Source organism: Pleurodeles waltl, chromosome 1_1 (assembly GCF_031143425.1).
Source record: "Pleurodeles waltl isolate 20211129_DDA chromosome 1_1, aPleWal1.hap1.20221129, whole genome shotgun sequence".
Lineage (NCBI taxonomy): Eukaryota > Metazoa > Chordata > Amphibia > Caudata > Salamandridae > Pleurodeles > Pleurodeles waltl.
The window spans coordinates 213,105,915-213,126,652 of record NC_090436.1 but is presented as its reverse complement, the minus strand read 5'-3'; the positions used below and the strand labels follow the sequence as shown (position 1 = coordinate 213,126,652).

At 47.3% G+C, this 20,738-nt stretch overlaps 1 protein-coding gene across 2 annotated transcripts in view; it reads right to left on the bottom strand.

The window, feature by feature from the left end:
- The window catches only part of LOC138282919 (UDP-glucuronosyltransferase 3A1-like), a 347,196-nt gene that overhangs the window by 41,691 nt on the left and 284,767 nt on the right, over nt 1–20,738 (bottom strand). For both annotated transcript variants that reach the window (XM_069220977.1, XM_069220968.1), the window contains one exon: nt 1,529–1,760. In XM_069220977.1, the coding sequence (XP_069077078.1) occupies nt 1,529–1,760 (232 nt within the window). The remainder of the gene's footprint in view (nt 1–1,528; nt 1,761–20,738) is intronic.

The following is a 20,738-nucleotide window of genomic DNA, read 5'->3' as shown; positions in this document are numbered from 1 at the left end:
GTTTCACCTGCAAAATAAGTAGGAGGCGCATGGATTAATAACCATGTTGGACAGGGTTGTCACAGAATGTTTTGAAAGAAAATCAAACTGTTGAAGCTATATAGGTGCGCTGTTCCAGACAATGGGGACCTGAACAGAAACAGGAAGGGTCAAAACTATGCTTTTCACAGCATAAAAGCCACAATGAAGGAGCAGTATTTTGAAATCCAATAAGCTATTTATTGAATCGTGACATGAATAAAAATAGCTGTAGCCATATGGGTCGAAAACATAACACAGAAGTGGGAAAAGCACTTTCCCAGAGAAATAGTAAAATAAAGATGAAATGCATGCAAACTGTGCATTCATTCAAGAACTGGTTGATTGAAAACCCATATGGCAGGAAGATCAGTGGAAGGTGTGGCTGAAGGCCATGTCATCTGCTCAGAGCACACCGGTCAAGGCAATATGCTGTGCTTTGCAGGTTCCCATGCTGGTGGCATTGAGGTGAGCACAGGGCCTGCCCAATGCCCACTGACCATTAGGCATAGGCAAAGGTTTTACCTCTAGCAGGTGGCCTTGGAGCAGGGGTTGCCGTGCAACATGACCCATGGCCGGTGGGTGCTTGGATGGAAGGCAAAGCATATCATAACAAAACAAAAGGAAATCACTGAAAAATCTTTGTTAATGACATCACAAAATAACCATTGACATTCACCAGATGGGAAGAGCTTCCAACGATACCTCCTCCCACTGTACTGTTTGCAAACACACATGAAGTCACAAAAACATCATAATGGAAATCATCAATGACATCACGAGTTCCATCATATTTCTAATTATCACTGCACTCAATAATTATGGGGATAAGTATTGCTAGTGAGCAACTGCAAGAGGCTTTCCTCTCTCTCTAGGCTTTATAAAGATGTACTCCATCCATTTAATAGCTTTTAAAGGCCAGAAACCATGCAAGCGGGTGGCAGGGGTGATGGTGGTCAGCAGGACATTTGAGGATAAGGCAGGGGTGCTGAGCAGAAGACTTGGCCATGTGTCAGCTCCTGCACACTGGACATGCAGTTCAGGGCTAATAGCTATGCATGCCAGGTTTCAGCGGGTGGATGCCGAGCACAGCACCAGGCCAGAGGCCAAGCCTTGCACCAGAGGTGTTTGGGTGAAAGCAAAAGCCATGCCCAGCAGTGCTTTAGTGCAGGAGTGCTGGGTGCAGGGTATGTCTGAAGGAATCGGTGAGCTCACTGACGACGTCAATGTTGATGTGTTATGCAATTTGAACAGTGATATCATTGATTAAATAATTTATTATCTATGATACCATGGGTGAGGTTATGAGGTTCGTATTGACAGGAGTCACACTTGCCTAGCTCACAACGTGTGAACGTGAGTAGGTTTTGGAAGGTAGCCATACCATTCTATACAGAATAGTTTTCTGGCCATTCTTTCTAACCAGAGACTTTGAAAGCTCCGTGAAGATTTTTCTGGTTGTGGTCAGCGCTCGTGCTTTAATATGCTCTTTAATTAATACATGTCTTACCTATTAGATCATTCTGGGGCAGCCAGTCAAATATGTTGGCATTTGGTGCCAATTTAAGCCCGGTAGGCCATTTCGATTGTTGGTACCGCCAAATCACCTTTTGGGGCATAAGAGCAAATCCTGCGTTCATCTCCTCTAGCAGCTCTAATCTTCTCACTGACGACACCAATGATCCTAGTGTAACTACGATAAAACCAGCGTCTCCTGAAGTTGCAATGAATTCTTCCAGTTCCTAGACAACATAGAAAGTAAAACAATGGCAGTATTATTGGCAGGCAAAAGCTTCTCTTGGAATAAACATATTTACTTCATCTTATGGTACTCCACATACATTACAATCAACTCTCTTGTAAGCAAATGAGAACAAAACATTTGTAGACTTTCTGACAACATAGGAGATGAAAAAAGATATCTTAGGAAAAGTAAAAAGAGACAAACGTGTAAAAGGTACTCTATTGCATTGCTGATCTAAATCTGTGTGTATCTATCTTTTGACATCTCTGTACCCAGATTGCATTGGGCAAGAAAGGGTTGCCATTTGCACACCATCTTTTACTGAGTGTGTTTTTATTTTGCGAACCGATTTACGGATTAATAAGTCGGTTCACAAAATACAGAATCGTAGTGGGTTGCAATTCAACCTACCTCATAAATCTTAAAGAGGTAGGTTGCGTATTGCGATCCACTTTGGTTGGCTACATTTGCAGACATAGTAGCCTGCTGGGGTCAGCAGATCACCATGTCTGTGATTACTTTTAAATAAAGCAATCTTTATTTTTTTAATGCAGCCTGTTTTCGTAAGAGGAAAACGGGATGAGTTTAACCTCTTGAGTGCCAAGGACTTAATGGTTACGTCCGGTGGCGCAGCGCTGAGGCGCCACGGATGTAACCATTACGTCCTTGTACTGGCCCCTTGGGGGAAGCGCTAGCGTTCCCCCCGAGAGCCGCGCCCCCACCCCCCCATGGCAGGGCTGGAAGGGGATTTGCTTCCCCTTCCACCCCGAGCTCCCTGACCCCCCCAGTGACGTCTGATGACATCAGCACGTGATCGCACGCTGACCTCATCAGAAGTTGCCCCCACCATGCTGGAAGCTCAACTTCCAGCGCGGATTGGAAGAGAAATGCAAAGCATTTCTCTTCCGATCATGTGATGGGGGCCCGAGAAGCATCAAAGGGAAGGAAACAAATTTCCTTCCCTTTGATGTCTCTCAGAGCATTTCAGCAGCCGGATCGTGAAGCCCACTAGACACCAGGGATATTTTTTTACAGTGAAATTGGCATAAGGGGAGCACACATTTGTCCCACATTTTTGTGATGAAACCTTCTGGAATTTGCTGGAATACACAAAATTCCTACCACCCAGCATGGTCTCCTCTATACCGATAAAAATTCTGCCCCACTTGTCAGCCTAAAAATGTTTTTTTTCAAACTGCCCTTTTGGACCCGCTTTGGTTTCCCCCTCAATTTTGACATGTTTTTGTCTCTTCCCTGTAACAGGCACTTGGCCCACCTACACAAGTGAGGTATCATTTTTACTGGGAGACTGAGGGGAACGTTGGGTGGTAGGAAATGTGTCCCTTTGTGGTAATCCCACACACAAATATGGGGAAAATGTGATTTTTTTACTAAATTTGAGGTTTGCTGAGGATTCTGGGTAAGAAAACACTGGGGGATCCCTGCAAATAACACCTCCCTGAACTGCCTCAGGTGTCTATTTTTCAGAAATGTTTGCGTTTGGTAGGTTTCCCTAGATGGCTGCTGAGCCCAGGACCAAAAATGCAGGTGCCCCCGCAAAAACAGGTAGTTATTTATTTGATAATTTTGATGTGTTTTGGGGCATTTCCTTCCGCGGGCACTAGGCCTACCCACACAAGTGTGGTACCATTTTTATCGGGAGACTAGGGGGAACACTGGGTGGAAGGAAATTTGTGGCTCCTCTCAGATTCCAGTACTTTCTGTCATCGAAATGTGAGGAAAAAGTGTTTTTTGGGCCAAATTTTGAGGTTTGCAAAGGATTTTGGGTAACAGAACCTGGTGAGAGCCCCACAAGTCACCCCATCCTGGATTCCCGCAGGTGTCTAGCTTTTAAAAATGTACAGGTTTGGTAGGATTCCCTAGGTGCCGGCTGAGCCAGTGGCCAAAATCCACAGCTATGCACTATGCAAATAACAGGCCAGTTTTAACAAGAAAATTTGATGTGTCCATGTTGTGTTCTGGACCCTTCCCTGTCGCGGGCATTAGGCCTACCCACACAAGTGAGGTACCATTTTTATCGGGAGACTTGGGGTAATGCTGGGTGGAATTCAATTTGTGGCTCCTCTAAGGTTCCAGAACTTTCTGTCACCGACATGTGTGGAAAAAGTGTTTATTTGGCCACATTTTTTAGGTTTGCAAAGGATTCTGGGTAACAGAAGCTGGTGAGAGCCCCGCAAGTCACCCCATCCTGGATTCCCCTAGGTGTCTAGTTTTCAAAAATGCCCAGGTTTGGTAAGGTTTCCCTAGGTACCGGCTGAGCTAGAGGACAAAATCCACAGCTGGGCACTATTCAAATAACAGGTCAGTTTTCATAAGAAAACTTTGATGTGTCCATGTTGTGTTCTGGGCCCTTCCCTGTCGCGGGCACTAGGCCAACCCACACAAGTGAGGTACCATTTTTATCGGGAGACTTGGGGGAATAATGGGTGAAAGGAAATTTGTGGCTCCTCTCAGATTCCAGAACTTTCTATCACCGAAATGTGAGGAAAAGGTATTTTTTTGTGTGAAATTTTTAGGTCTGCAAAGGATTCAGGGTAACAGAACCTGGTGAGAACCCCGCAAGTCACCCCATCCTGGATTCCCCTAGGTGTCTAGTTTTAAAAAATGTACAGGTTTGGTTGGTTTCCCTAGCTGCCGGCTGAGCTAGAGGCCAAAATCCACAGCTAGACACGGTCCAAAAAACACATCGGATTTCAATGTAAAAATGTGATGTGTCCATGTTTAGTTTCCTGTCGAGGGCATTAGGCCTACCCACACAAGTGAGGTGCCATTTTTATCGGGAGATTTGGGGGAACACAGATTAGCAGAACAAGTGTTATTGCCCCTTGTCTTTCTCTACATTTGTTCCTTCCAAATGTAAGACAGTATTTAAAAAACAAGTCTATTTGAGAGCTGCCCTGTAATTCACATGCTAGTATGGGGACCCCAGAATTCAGAGATGTGCAAATAACCACTGCCTCTTAACACTTTATCTTGTGCCCATTTTGGAAATACAAACCGCAACCAGAAGGGTCCAGCAGACGGAACGGTATACTGCCTTTGAAAATATGACATGGCAGGAAAAAGTTACAGAGTAAAACGTGGAGAGAAATGGCTGTTTTGTTCTGCTCAATTTCAATGTGTTTTTATTTTAGCTGCTATTTTCTGTAGGAAAACCTTGTAGGATCTACACAAATGACCCCTTGCTAATTCAGAATTTTGTCTACTTTTCAGAAATGTTTAGCTTTCTGGGATCCAGCATTGGTTACGCACCCATTTCTGTCACTAACTAGAAGGAGGCTAAAAGCACAAAAAAGTTAAAATCGGGTCTGTCCCAGTAAAATGCCAAAATTGTGTTGTAAAATGTAGTATTCTGATTCAAGTCTGCCTGTTCCTGAAAGCTGGGAAGATGGTAATTTTAGCACCACAAACCCTTTGTTGATGCCATAATCAGGGAAGAAACCACAAGCCTTCTTCTGCAGCCCCTTTTTCCCATTTCTAAAAACAAAACAATGTTCTCGCTGTATTTTGGCTAATTTCTTAGTCTCCTCCAGGGGAAACCACACAGTCTGGGTACCTCTAGAATCACTAGGATGTTGGAAAAAAGGACACAAATTTGGCGTGGGTAGCTTATGTGGACAAAAAGTTATGAGGGCCTAAGTGCAAACTGCCCTAAATAACCAAAAAAGCCCTGGCACCTGAGGCGGAAAAGGCCTAGCAGCGAAGGGGTTAAACAAACAAAATTAAAATGTTTACAACCATTTTTTGTAGATTAGGTAGTTGTCTACTCTTAAAAATGTTTTTATCATTCACATAGGGAAAAGGTGTCCCTTGGGGACTCCCTTCCACTTGTGAATGGTTTTCCACCTCCTTTGAACTGGGGCTAACATATTCATGTTTTGCAACTGGATTTTGCAAAACAATAATATATACCTTAAGTAATCTGTGTTTGGAAGGGGCACCCTTAAAACGTTCTTTCCAAACAGTGATTCCTCAATGCTTCCTAAAACCATTTAAATGATTCAGAAAACCTTCTCCAAATTGTGAAGTAGATTGAGTACATTACAAAACATGTTCAGTAAATATGAAGGTTTTGGGATTGTTCGAACACTTTGTCCATGGGGACGCTGGGGGCATGACTTGATGCTGTAGAAGATGGCCATGACCTGATCCGGCTCCATGGCTGACGAAAGAAGCAGTTAACCAGAGGAGTGTCATCACTGCTATGGCCCACTTCAGGGAGGAGTGAGCGTGGAGGGAAGTGCTCCTCTTTCATTTTTGCTACTCGTAGCAGGAAACCAAGGCGGTACTGCAGTTTTTTGTAGCTCTGAGGCTGGTGCACTGACTGAATAAGTCACGCCCACCATTTTGTTTCTGATTCGACAATTCCCTACTAGTGGGTCGGCTGTTAATTGCGTCATACATTTCAGAAAGAACTCTTCAAGGCAAATCTGACAGTCTCTATTAAACAGCTATTCACAATATCTCCAGGATATCACTTGCTACATATTATGCTTCAGTTTTCTTCATTTTGTAACTGTAAGTATTGACATTTCTTCTGCCTCTAAACCTTCCTTACTCTGGAGTTTGCTTAGAGAGTCAGTGGTTGACATTATCCACTTCAGCTAACTAGTTGTAGATATCCTTCAATTTAGATAGACTTCGCTTATCTTTTTTGGGGGAAAAGATGTAATTTGAAATTTAATGCACCTCCTATTAGATCATTCTACAACATTTCTATGTTCTCAGACTACCATGGAGAGTTCTGAACCTCTTCTGCAGGTTTCCATATCTAACTCACTGGTGACTCCTCAAATGGTGACAAGTTCTTCTACATTGTCTTCTAAAACAAGTCGTACCTCTAGTCTTTCCTCACAAATTATTTTAGAAAGATCCTCCTTCTCCAGTCAACTCTTCTCCAATTACCATGGAAATTATCTTGGAGGAAATCTGTCCTCTCAAACCATATAAGAAGAATCTAATAGATGTCTACAAATCTTAGATGGTAAATGGTCTTTATTGGACAATTGGGTCACTGACGTGAACACAAAATGGGAATTTTGCATGATGATTCACATAAACTTGCCATTTTGTAATTTGAGGTACTTCAACTAAAAAACAAACTGACGGTTTGGAAAATACAAACTGAAGGAATAATCTACACATTTATGGATTGACAGAAGGCATGGAAGGCCCATATCCTATTTCATTATTTCAATATTTTATTCCAAAAGGGCCTGGCCTGCCTAAAACGAATTATTTACACATTCAGTGAGCTCATCATCTAGGTCATAATCCTAAACTCACAACTTCCGCTTGAAACCCAGAGGGGTCATCATTCTGCTTCTGCCTTACTAATTGTTCTTAAGTCAGCAAAGGGTAAAGGTCCTATTTCATGGCTGAAATCTAATTTCTTTTTCACACAAGATCTAGGCAAGGCGGCTGCAGGAAGACATAAGAAGTTTCTGGAGATGCTTCCTACTCTTATATTCTTTACTCCATGCTTTGGTTTGTTTCACCCCTGCCTATTTAAGGTCACCTACAAGAACACCTATAAGGACAAAACAACCACATATGAAGATCCAACACTTTTACTGAAATTATTTGACAGTTGCAAAGAAGACAGTTGCAAAGAAGACGCAGTGGATGTGACTAGACTTGTTCCTCTTTGATTTCCTTATTTCCTTCTCAGTATATAGAGTTTGTTAATGCCATTATTGGTGTTTATATTTCTTCTCTCTTCTTTTACTCCACCTAGGTAGGCCTCCTCAATCTGCTGGCAAGTTCCTTCACCCGTCCATTGTGGATGGACGTCTTCTCCATTGTGTCTTGAGGCCTGATGTTTCTCATAAATGAATGTATATTTCAGAGGATTATGTAATTCTAGGAGGGGATTGTAACCTAGTTATTGAACCTTTTATAGACTGCAGCTCTAACGTGTCTTTTACTCCTTTCATTATCCATAAACAATTTCGATCAACAATTAATCGACAATCACTAGTAGATGCGTGGAGATTCTGTAATCTGACTCGGAAAGATATATCTTCTTTTCACAAGTACCTTTTTCCCAATCCAGATTAGATAATTTATTTATAACTAAGACTTTACCCTTTCACCTTCTGCACTCAGCAAATGTTTCCATCCTAATTACAGATTACACCCTAGTGCTAATGGATTTAGAATTATTCCCAGTTTCTAATGGAAACAAACAATGGCAATTTAATAAATCTCTTCTATTAAATACTCAGTTTACTCAGAGTTTTGAATATTTTATCCAAGATGTTTTTCTTTTTAATGATACTCCTGAGCTGTCCCCTCAAACTTTATGGGTCTCTTTTAGAGACTGTATATTTCGCTATAAAATCCACATCCTGCCTTGATGAATTAATTCATGGTAAATGTCAATTTAATAAAAACTCCACTGAAGGTGAAGCATCATTTGCACTTTGATCTAGTGCTAAATATTATGAAGGACAAAATAAAGCAGGTAAACTCTTAACTACCTTAAAATTAAAAAGTAAGGTCGAGTACTGGTGCTCCTCGGGACCCCTCCCTCCTTCTCTTTTGGGGTGAAGCCCCCTCCATTCTGTCTCTGGTCCCCAGACCACTCTGGCCCCTTGCAGATAGGGTCCAGGGGTAGGGAGCACACATTGAGTTTCTGCTGCTGCTGCTGTTGATGTGCTCCATGTTAACTGCATTTTAGATGTTTGGGTTGTTCAGGTGATATAAACTTAAAATGCAGTGCAGGTACACTTTTAAGTATTGCTCATCAGGGGGGGCGTGGCCTGGCCGCCGGGCAAGATGGCCGACACCGAGTGAGGCTCCGCCGGGCCCCAGGCCATTTATTTGTTTTACTTATCCTGCAGGCGGCTGCAGCGGGGGCGGACCAGGGCGATACCCCCGGGGAGCACCAGTGACATTTTGGGCGCCGTGGGAGCGGCCGAGGCCGGTGCTGGGACCTGGAGCCGCGTGGGCGGGCCTGACGCTGGCCTCCGCCCGAGCGCGCGTGTTTTAGAAAGTGAGGAGGTGAGGAGGATTGCGGCCGCTCCGGGCGAGCGTTCTGTGCCGGGAGCAAGAGTGTGTCTGGGGCCCTGATCGGCCGCTAAGTCGTGCCGCGGCCCTTGCTGCCTCGTGCCCCCCCTGGGCTTCCGCAGCCCTGCGGCTGAGGAGACTTGTTCGGGCCCCACAGCCCTTTGGATTTTTGCTGCTGGTGGTGCCTGGGCTTGGACGGCCTAGAAGCACGCGAGGAGCGGGCCCGGTGCGGAATGCTGGTTCGGCCCTGAGAGGAGGGGGACGGACCTGAGGACTGTGGCGGCCGGGGGCGCCTGACATTGGCGAGTGGACGGCTGGGGGGGGGGGTCGCGGCTTGGCTCTGCGGTACTCTCCCCAGGGCGGTGCCCAGGAGGGACCGTCAAATTATACCGGAGGCCCTGTACAGCGCTGCCTGGAGTGCCTGATTGGATTCTAGTGCCGATGGCTGGACAGTGAGTAAGGTGGCCTGGTGACGGTGCTGCTGATTCCGCACGTGGTGGTTTACTGAGGGCCTGATGCTGTAGAGTGCCCCTCTCTCGGGGTGCTGGATCTGACTGGGGGCCTGGATACCCCCTGCAACGCAGATTTACTGTGCTGGAGCTGTTGCTGGTGGAGAATCTTGGGGCACCAGCACGGACTAGCCTGCTCTTCGGAGAGTTTTGATGTGGGCCTGGTGACCTGGATGCTGACTGGTGGTCCTGCGGAGCGAGCTGGGCAGCTGGGAGAGTGGTCTTGGTGGTGGGTGCAAAACTCACCTTCGAGGGGGGGGGGGGAAGAGGAGTGCTGCTTCTACCTCCCAGCCCAGTGATGTCGAGATTGGAGAGGAGAGCCCTGAGGTGTCTGTGCGGTCCATGTTTTTGGAGCTTAAGACTAGCATGGCTGGCATAGATGCCAAGCTGTACCATGTGACGGAATGTCTCGACCGCATCAGAGCCCGGGTCGATGACCATGATTCCAGGTTTGAGGTTCTGGAGTCACGCACGTCAGAAATGGAAGATGCACGCCGGGGTGACAGAGAACAGATTGCACGAATGGAACGCATCCTGGAGGTGATACGGAATAAGAATGAGGACTTGGAGGCGCGGTCCCGCCGTAACAATATCCGCATTGTGGGGCTGCCGGAGGCGACTGATATGGGTCGCATGGAAGACTTTGTGGAGAGTATGTTGCTGGAACTGTTCGCAGGCGAGCTCTCACGGATGCTGGTGGTTGAGAGGGCGCACTGGTCCATAGGGCCTCGGCCCCCGCCGGGAACACCTCTGCGTCCAATTATTGCGTGCCTCTTGAATTACAGGGACCGGGATGCTGTCCTTCGACTGGCAAGGGAGAGAAGGCCGCTGGTATGCAAGAACTCGGAAATCAACTTTTTTCCTGATTACACCCCTGGTGTGCAGGCTCAGAGGCGTGCTTTTCTGCCCACCAAACGGCTGCTGAGCCAGGCTGGAGTCGGGTTTGCCCTATTATATCCGGCCAGACTGAGGGTGCGGCACGAGGGCAAGGTGCTGTATTTCACGGACCCAAAGCAGGCAGCCAAGTTTGCTAGATGATTACCTAAAGGGTGGGGGGGCTGCGGAGTCGGGGGCCGGGAGCAGGGGACGCCACTTTAAGTGACAATGACTAACCGGCTTTGATTGGCCTAAAAGTATTGATTGGGGCTGCTGGGGTGCGCGGGGCTGCTTCGTGCACGGGTCCGCCTGATGTGTAGTCTGCTACTTGGCCCATGGGCCCCTCTTCCCTAGTTTACTCTGGGTGGAGAGCTGTTAGGCCGGCTGCCGCCCCTGGGATGAGTCCTGCTAATTTTTGCTTTTGTTTCAGGGGGTGGGTTTGGGGGTTGAGTGGGTGGGTTATTGAAAGGGTCCGATTGGGGGGCCTGTGTGGGCGGGGGGGCTCGGGTTACTTCTGGTTGTAGGGTGACTGTTTCAGATGTAGTTTTGGTTGTCTTTTCCTTATGTTTCTGGCAGGTGGAGAGGAGCTTTCTCGTGCAGCGTTGGATGTCTGTAGAATGGGATGAGGGGTGATGATATGTAGGTGGTCCGATGCTTGACGTGGAATGTGCGTGGGCTTAACGACAGGCGGAAGGTTCGATTGGTGTCTGCATATGTTAAAAGACATGAAATTGATATTTGTATGCTACAAGAGACACATCTGGTGGCGACCGCGGTGGGAAGACTGAAAGCTGGGTGGGTTGGTGAGGCTCACTGTTCCACGTACTCTGGCTATGCTCGTGGAGTAGCAATTTTAATTCGCAAGGGGTTGCAGTGGCGCACGCGAGAAGTTATTGTTGATCCAAATGGCAGATATGTTTTACTGAGCGGTACGTTACTTGACAGGGCTTGTCGACTTGTCGCAGTGTATGGACCGAATGTCGATGACCCAGAGTTCTTCCTGGTGCTCTGGCGTCTTGTGGAGTCGCTGGGTGTTGGGGCAGTGATCTGGGGTGGTGATTTCAACGTGATCTTGGATGCAAGGATGGATCGTGAGAGTGTGGCCAGGGTGCAGCATGTCTCTGCGGCAAAGTCTTTGGCGGCAGTGATGCGGAGTGGCGTGCTGGTGGACTTGTGGCGACAGAAGCATGCAGACGTGAGAGAGGGAACATGTCTGAATTACGTCCATGGCAGTTGGTCCCGAATAGATCGTTGGCTGGGCACCAGAGATGTGGAGGCCTGGACGAGAGCGGTAGATCATCTCCCCCGCACATTGACGGACCACTCGCCGGTTAGGCTGGAGCTAGTGATACCTAGTGAACTGCACCAGACGGTTATGTGGCGGTTAACCAGTGGGGCGCTTCGAGATGAGGCCTTTCCGGAGGAAGTACGTGAGGCGATTCAGTTGTTTTTCGATGAGAACCGCGGATCTGTGGGGTCTGCGGGTACCTTATGGGAGACATTTAAGGTTGTTATTCGAGGAGTGTGTCTCTCGAAGCAACATGGCATCGTGAGGGCTTTGAGACGGAGATGGCTGATATCGAGGGAAGGCTTATAGAGTTGGAGAGGCGCTTGGCTGCGAGCTGGTCAAGAGAGGTCCTTGCGGAGATCCGGCGAGAGGTGTCCTTATATGAGGAGGCCTCCCTGAGAGAGATCTGTTTTTCCGGGAGACATGCACAGGCTCGTCGGTATGGGGAGGGTGAGAGAGCGGGGCGAACACCTGAGATATGCTTTGCAGGCCCTGGGCCAGTAATTATGTTACTGAGGTTGTTGACGTTGGGGGCGGAAGGGTGACTGGATCGAATGGTGTAATGCAAGTGTTTACAGAATACTTTACTCGGCTCTATGCGGAACCGGAGGGCCTGAGTATTTTGCAGATATTGCGCTTGTATGGTTTGATGTGGCGCACAGGGCGTATTTGGATAAACCGTTCACTGTGGAGGAGGTAGCAGCGGCGATTCGTGGCCTACCTGGCGATAAGTCTCCAGGCCTAGACGGCCTGACCCCAGCGTTTTATAAAGAATATGTTGATATTCTTGCCCCGTGCCTGTTGGAGGTGTATGCGGAGCCCCTGGAGACTGGGACGCTGCCGGCCTCGCTCCGGGAGGCTTTGATAGTAACAGTTTTGAAGCCTGGGAAAGACCCGACGTGACTGGTACCGTCCACTCTCTATGATAACCATTGACAATAAAATCCTGGCAAAGATGATAGCGGCGCGCCTGCAGCCACTTCTCTCTAGGTTGGTGCTACTGGATCAGTCGGGATTTGTCCCCGGGAGGTCTACGTGTCACAACTTGCGCACTTTTTTTGGCAGTGGCAGGCTCACTGAGGGCAGAAGATAATGTGGCTGCGGTATTTCTTGACGCCGCCAAGGCTTTTGACTCTCTGGCCTGGGACTATATGTTTGCACTTTTAGGCCGAGTGGGACTCAGTGCGCGTTTCGTGAATTGGATTAGATCGTTGTATACTCTGCCTACTGCCAGGTCGCGCCTTAACGGATGCTTGTCGGCTCCATTCCCTCTTGCGCGCGGTACACGTCAGGGGTGCCCGCTGTCCCCACTCCTTTTTGCGGTGGCTATAAAGCCCCTGGCGGCGGGGCTGCGACAGAAATACAATGATAGAGGCTTACAGTTTCAACAGCGACCTGTTCTGATATCTTTGTATGCTGATGACATCGCCCTATACGTGCGGAATCCTGGTCAGAATCTGGATACTTTATTGGATGAAATTGTGCGCTTTGGTACCTTTTCTGGCGTCACTATCAATTGGTCGAAATCGATGGTTCTGCCTCTGACTCCCAGTGTGATAAGATTTAATTCTCGATACCCTCTGGTTTGGGTGGAGGGGCCGGTGCGCTATGTGGGTATACAGCTGAGCTGTAATGTTGACACACTACGGCTGGCTAACTATGGTGCTATACTGGCGTGGCTGGAGGAAAAGGTTGAGATCTGGCGCGCCCTACCACTGTTGCTAATTGGGCGTATTGCTATTGCAAAGATAGTGGTTCTCCCTAAGTTCTTGTATCTGTTTGTGAATCTTCCCCTTCCGCTCGCAAGGGGCTACTTGCGAAATCTGCGCTCCGCGCTAATTCGTTTGGCATAGGTGGGACGCCGGCCGCGCATTTCCTGGGAGAGACTGACACTGCCGTTTGAACTGGGCAGGCTTGCTGCTCCGGATCTGGAGCTCTACTACTACTGTGCACAGGCGCACTTTGCGTACTATTGGCTGAATCCGATTCGCTACTTGCCGCATCTGGCGCCTGAGAGTGACTCCGTGTTGCCGGATGGCTTATTGTGCGTGCTCGGAAGTCAAGTGCAGTCCCGAGTTAAGGGAATTGACACGGTGGCATGCACAGTGAGAGCGTGGGGGGCGTTGATGCAGCGTTCTGGGGTTACTACTCCTTTTGCTCCTTCGCTGCCCGTCATGGCGATCGCTGATGCTCAGATGTTCCGGGACGGCAGGGTGCGTGGTTTTCTCCAAGATGCCGGCTTGACTGAGCTGGGGGACTGGCTGGTGGACGGTCGCTTGCTCGACATTTCTGAGGCGCTGGCTGGCTGTGATGGTACGGCGCTGCAGCGCTTGTACGCTCTCCGGGTCCGTGCTCTGTTGCGGGACCGATTCCTTAGTCCGGCTGGGACCCCATTGGAGTTTCGAGCTCTGGAGGTGCTTTGCGGCGCGCGGTCTCCGGGCAAGCTGGTCACCAAGCTGTATAACTGTATGCAAGAGCAGAGAGGTGGCTCTGGGGAGTCCTCCAGGATTGCATGGGAGAGAGATGTGGGGGTGTCCATCACAGAGGCGATGTGGCGCAGCTGCTGTGCTCATATGAGAGCGCTGTCCCCGAATTATAGGTTGCTGCTGCTGCACTTTAAGTTTTTGCACCGACTATATTATACACCTAAGGGGCTCCACTCTATGGGTTTGCGTGCGGATGCGTGCAGTGCTCGCTGTCGGGCGCCGGATGCGGGTTTTTTTGCATCTGGCATGGGAGTGTGCGGAAGTCTACGATTTTTGGGTAGAGGTTTGGCAAGTGATTACTGAAATGGTTGATCCGGAGATGCCTGTTTCCCCCAGGGTTGCGCTGCTGGGGTGTGTAGATGAGATCCAGGGGCCGCATAGGCATCTAGTGGGCCTGCTTCTGTTGCTGGCCAAGCGTAGGGTTGCCATGTGCTGGGGTAGGAAAAGAGCGCCGCGTAAATCTGAATGGTTGCGAGATGCTGCCTTTTGCCATGACCAGCTGACGGTCTTTTAGGACCTTATGTCTGAGGGGTCTCGTCCTAAGGATATTTGGGCCCCTTTGATTGACTATCTGGCGACCCAAAGTGCGTAAGTGGTGTGACTGGCGATGCCCACGCTAGAGGCTCATTCCCTCTCTAGACTAGGTATGATCTTGTGCTGTTGAGATGGGCTAGCGCGATTTGGTTGTGTGCTCCACCTGCCTTTCTGTTTCTTTGTTCTTTCTGTCGTTTTTCCCCTCTGCTATGTTATGCTGAGTCATCTGCTGATTATCACTTGCTTCCTATACTGGTGTTGCGGACTATGTCGTTTGACAGCCAGTGGAGGTGGTTTGGAGAAGTGTCCCTTGATACCGATGCTCACTGTGAGATACATCCATAGACTTTCCCTTGTTGTCCGGGACAACGCTGTAGCTGAAAAGGATTGTAGCATTTATCACTTATTGCTATGATGAGGGGACCCGTTTGTGTTAATGTATGTTATTTGTGTATGGCAAAATTCAATTAAAAAAAAAAAAAGTATTGCTCATCAGATATGAACTGGGGCTGTGTAGTTGTGTGTCAGACCTGCAGTAATTAATGTAGTGGGTCCCTGACCCCCTAAAAGTTGAATATTTTTCCCAATTGTTTATTTTTGATTGAGGACCATATTGGATTAATTAGTTTGCCCTATGTGTAAGGAAATGCCTTCTTGGCATGGTTACCCCCTGACATTTTGCCTTTGCTGATGCCAAGTTATGATGTGAAAGTGTGCTGAGGCCTGCCTACCAGGCCCCAGCACCAGTATTCTTTCCCTAACCTGTACTTTTGTTTCCACAATTGGCACACCCTGGCATCCAGGTAAGTCCCTTGTAACTGGTACCTCTGGTACCAAGGGCCTTGATGCCAGGGAAGGTCTCTAAGGGCTGCAGCATGTCTTATGCCACCCTGGGGACCCCTCACTCAGCACAGACACACTGCTTGCCAGCTTGTGTGTGCTAGTGGGGATAAAAAGACTAAGTCGACATGGCACTCCCCTCAGGGTGCCATGCCAACCTCACACTGCCTACAGGTATAGATAAGTCACCCCTCTAGCAGGCCTTACAGCCCTAAGGCAGGGTGCACTATACCATAGGTGAGGGCATAAGTGCATGAGCACTATGCCCCTACAGTGTCTAAGCAAAACCTTAGACATTGTAAGTGCAGGGTAGCCATAAGAGTATATGGTCTGGGAGTCTATCATGCATGAACTCCACAGCACCATAATGGCTACACTGAAAACTGTGAAGTTTGGTATCAAACTTCTCAGCACAATAAATGCACACTGATGCCAGTGTACAGTTTATTGTAACATACACCCCAGAGGGCACCTTAGAGGTGCCCCCTGAAACCTTAACCGACTATCCGTGTAGGCTGACTAGTTTTAGCAGCCTGCCACACACCAGACATGTTGCTGGCCACATGGGGAGAGTGCCTTTGTCACTCCGTGGCTAGTAACAAAGCCTGTACTGGGTGGAGGTGCTTCTCACCTCCCCCTGCAGGAACTGTAACACCTGGCGGTGAGCCTGAAAGGCTCACCTCCTTTGTTACAGCACCCCAGGGCACTCCAGCTAGTGGAGTTGCCCGCCCCCTCTGGCCATGGCCCCACTTTTGGCGGCAAGGCCGGAGGAGATAATGAGAAAAACAAGGAGGAGTCACTGGCTAGTCAGGACAGCCCCTAAGGTGTCCTGAGCTGAGGTGACTCTGACTCTTAGAAATCCTCCATCTTGCAGATGGAGGATTCCCCCAATAGGGATAGGCATGTGCTCCCCTCCCCTCAGGGAGGAGGCACAAAGAGGGTGTAGCCACCCTCAGGGATAGTAGCCATTGGCTACTAACCCCCCAGACCTAAACACTTATTTAGGGGCTCCCCAGAACCTAGGAACTCAAATTCCTGCAACCTAAGAAGAAGAGGACTGCTGAACTGAAAAACCTGCAGAGAAGACGGAGACACCAACTGCTATGGCCCCAGCTCAACCGGCCTGTCTCCCCACTTCTAAAGACACTGCTCCAGCGATGCGTTCCCAGGGTCCAGCAACCTCTGAATCCTCAGAGGACTACCCTGCATCTAGAAGGACCAAGAACTCCCGGGGACAGCGGCTCTGTTCCACAAAGACTGCAACATTGCAACAAAGAAGCAACTTTGAAACAACACATGTTTCCTGCCGGAAGTGTGAGACTTTGCACTCTGCACCCGACGCCCCCGGCTCAACTTATGGAGAACAAACACCACAGGGAGGACTACCCGGTGACTACGAGACCGTGAGTAGCCAGAGTTGACCCCCTTGAGCCCCCACAGCGACGCCTGCAGAGGGAATCCCGAGGCTCCCCCTGACCGCGACTGCCTGTTTCAAAGACCAGATGCCTGGTAAAAACTCTGCACCCCCAGCCCCCAGGACCTGAAGGATCCGACCTCCAGTGCAGGTAGCGACCCCCAGGTGGCCCTCTCCCTTGCCCAGGTGGTGGCTACCCTGAGGAGCCCCCCCCCTTGCCTGCCTGCATCGCTGAAGAGACCCCTTGGTCTCCCATTGATTTCTATTGCGAACCCGATGCTTGTTTGCACACTGCCCCCCGCCGCCCCCGTGCCGCTGAGGGTGTACTTTCTGTGCTGACTTGTGTCCCCCCCGGTGCCCTACAAAACCCCCCTGGTCTGCCCTCCCAAGACGCGGGTACTTACCTGCTGACAGACTGAAACCAGGGCACCCCCTTCTCCATTGAAGCCTATGCGTTTTGGGCACCACTTTGACCTCTGCACCTGACCGGCCCTGAGCTGCTGGCGTGGTAACATTGGGGTTGCCCTGAACCCCCAATGGTGGGCTACCTTGGACCCAACTTTGAACCCTGTAGGTGGTCAACTTACCTCCCCCAGGAACTGTTGAAAATTGCACTGAGTCCAGTTTTAAAATAGCTTATTGCCATATGTGTGAAAACTGTATATGCTATCTTGCTAATTCAAAGTTCCCAAAGTTCCTAAGTGAAGTACCTTTCATTTAAAGTATTGTTTGTAGATCTTGAACCTGTGGTTCTTAAAATAAACTAAGAAAATATATTTTTCTATATAAAAACCTATTGGCCTGGAATTGTCTTTGAGTGTGTGTTCCTCATTTATTGCCTGTGTGTGTACAACAAATGCTTAACACTACCCTCTGATAAGCCTACTGCTCGACCACACTACCACAAAATAGAGCATTAGAATTATCTCTTTTTGCCACTATCTTACCTGTAAGGGGAACCCTTGGACTCTGTGCATGCTATTTCTTACTTTGAAATAGTGCATACAGAGCCAACTTCCTACACTATGTGACACCAACCTGTGTATCATGCTATCCAAATATATCTTCTGCAACTGCTGAATACAAACAAGTAAAAAAAAAAACAAGGAAAAAACAAGATTGAGTGAATTTTATTTGCTGATAATATTTCTATTCTCCAAGATTCTGAAACTCTAGATTAATTCAGATCCTATTATTCCAACCTATACACCTGAAGTAACTGAATCTTTGTATTCTATTACACATTATTTCTCACAAATTCCTAAAGAATTTGTCTTATTTGCAGATTTCGCTCCTCTAGAAACTGAAATTACCATCAAAGAGATACTCTCACAGTGAATTTGATTAAAAGAGTGAAGGCACTAGGTCTGGATGGATTCACAATAAACTTTTATCTTTGTTTCTCTAAATTACTACTACTCAAACTGTTTACATTATTTTTCTTCTTTATTTCAAATGAACATGCAGGGGAAACTTTCCAAGATGCTCTGATTTGTTTAATCCCAAAGGATGGTAAAGATCTTAAACTATGTAAAACTATAGACCTGTTTCTTTGGTAAATCTAGATTATAAAATTTATGCAAAGATTATTGCGCTCCAGCTTGATATAGTATTACCCAATATGATGGGTTGAGGACTAACTGGCTTTGTTAAAGGTAGACATTTATCTGATAACACTAGATTATTTTGTAATATTTGAAGTACGTCTAATAAATATAAACATTCACTGGCTTCTCTATTGATGCAGAAAAAGCTTTCAATAGAATTAGCTGTTTCTTTTTATTTTCTATTCGCTTGATGGTTGAATGTTAAATCTGTCATAACAAAAAATTAATCTTTAACTTCTAGATGGAATCCACTATTTCTATTATGGTGGGATAGATTAGATTAAATCAAAATGATGCTTGCCCCTAATATTCTTTTAACTTTAGCTAATATCCCTCCCTGTACAGATTACGGGTCACTATTTCAAAACCATGTATATCTAAGTTCCTCCGGCATGACAAACATCCTCGAATGTCTCTTACTAAACTACAACGTCCTAAAGAATATGGTAAGTTAATTTTCCCAACTACTGTTCATATAGTACTGCTTCTTTTAATCAATCTAAATACCTTAATACTGATGACAGTCTTACTCCTTCCCCTTTACGGATATTTAACTATCCTTTCTATTGCCATTCTCAGTGGAGGAATTTTTTACATTTACTCAAAAAACTTCCCATTTATCCTTCCCTATTTTTAGGAACTTTCATCAATCACTAAACAACCTTTTACCAGCTGCCCAAACCGAGCTAGATACAATTTTGGAATCTTCCCTTTGGTATAATGAGCTAATTAAGATTAAAGGTAGAACTTTTTTTATTAAATCTCAGAGAGAGAAAGGTCTCTTAAGGGTTAAACAACTAGTTGATAGTAATACATGCATTATATTTCAACTGGTACAATCTCATTTTTGTTTACCTAACTCCTTCATTCAAAAGTATTCCTTGCTGCAACCCATTCTCTTACAAACCATACAGGTTCTTTCCCCTACCAGACGGTTAGGGGTACCCAACAGACAACTAGTATAACCAATAGGACCGTTTCGCAATGCATTTATACAAGGACATTACTGCACGTAACATTTAAATTTCAAAATTCAAATTGAATTACAATGGGGAAAATATTTTAATATTTCTTGATCCATTCAGGCATGGAATAAGGTTTGGCTCAAAATTGACAAATCCTTTAGAGTAGCAAATCTTATAAAAGCATTATGTTCTATATATAATAGAATTTTATTCACAACTGTTTCATTGACTAAAATTATTGTAATATGCCCTTGACTGATTTACATCACATGGCATTCTCCTGTCCTCACACACATCAGTTCTGGCTCAGACTATGGAAACAAATGAATGATACTTTTCATACCTTTCCACTCCACCTCTACCAAGATCATATGCGGAGTCCCCCAAGGGTCCTCCCTCAGCCCTACACAATTAAACATTTACATGATCCCCCTAGCCAACATCCTCCGACCACACAGAATCACAATCCTCTCCTACGAAGACAACACCCAACTCATCCTCTCCCTCACAAGCAACCCCACCAACGCCAAAACCAACTTACACGCTGCTCTCTTCGACACCGCCAACTGGATGACAACTAACCACCTCAAGCTTAACTCCAACCAAACCAAGATCATCATCTTCAGCCCCAACAAAACCATATGGGACGACTCCTAGTGGCCCATCGCCCTAGGCCCCGCACCCACCCCCCAAACCATGAACGCAACCTCAGCATCATCCTGGACTCCTCCCTCTCCATGACACAGCAAATCAATGCACTAACCTCCTCCTGCTTCCACACACTCCGCACTCTAAATAAATCCTTCAAATCAGTCACCACATGCACTCATCAGCAGCAGACTACACTACGGTAACGCCCTCTATGACGGCACCACACTCAAACTCAAACGCAAACTCCAGAGAATCCAGAACACAGCCACACGCCTCTTCCTTGGCCTCTCCGCCACGAACGAATTTCACCACACCTCAAATCCCTTCACTGGCTCCCCATAGACAAGAAATTCACTTTCAAGATCCTCATCCACGCACACAAATCCCTCCACAACACCCGCCCGACCTACCTCAACTAAAGAGTGAACTTCCACACTCCCACCCGCAACCTCCGATCAGCCGACCTCACACTAGCTACTGTCCCCCTCATCCAACGAACCATCACAGGAGGCAGGGCCTTCTCTTACCTCGCCCCCACAACCTGGAACTCCCTCCCCACCAACCTCCGCAAAACCAAAGACCTCCTACTCTTCAGAAAAATCCTCAAGACATGATTGATCGAACAGAACAGTAACCCCCCTTCACCCCCCCGCCCCACAAGCACCTTTAGACCCTCACGGGTGAGTAGCGCGCTCTATAAAATTTTTTGATTGATTGATTGATACCAATGTTCATTTGTCATACTTCAATATATTTTAGGTAGTTTATTAGACG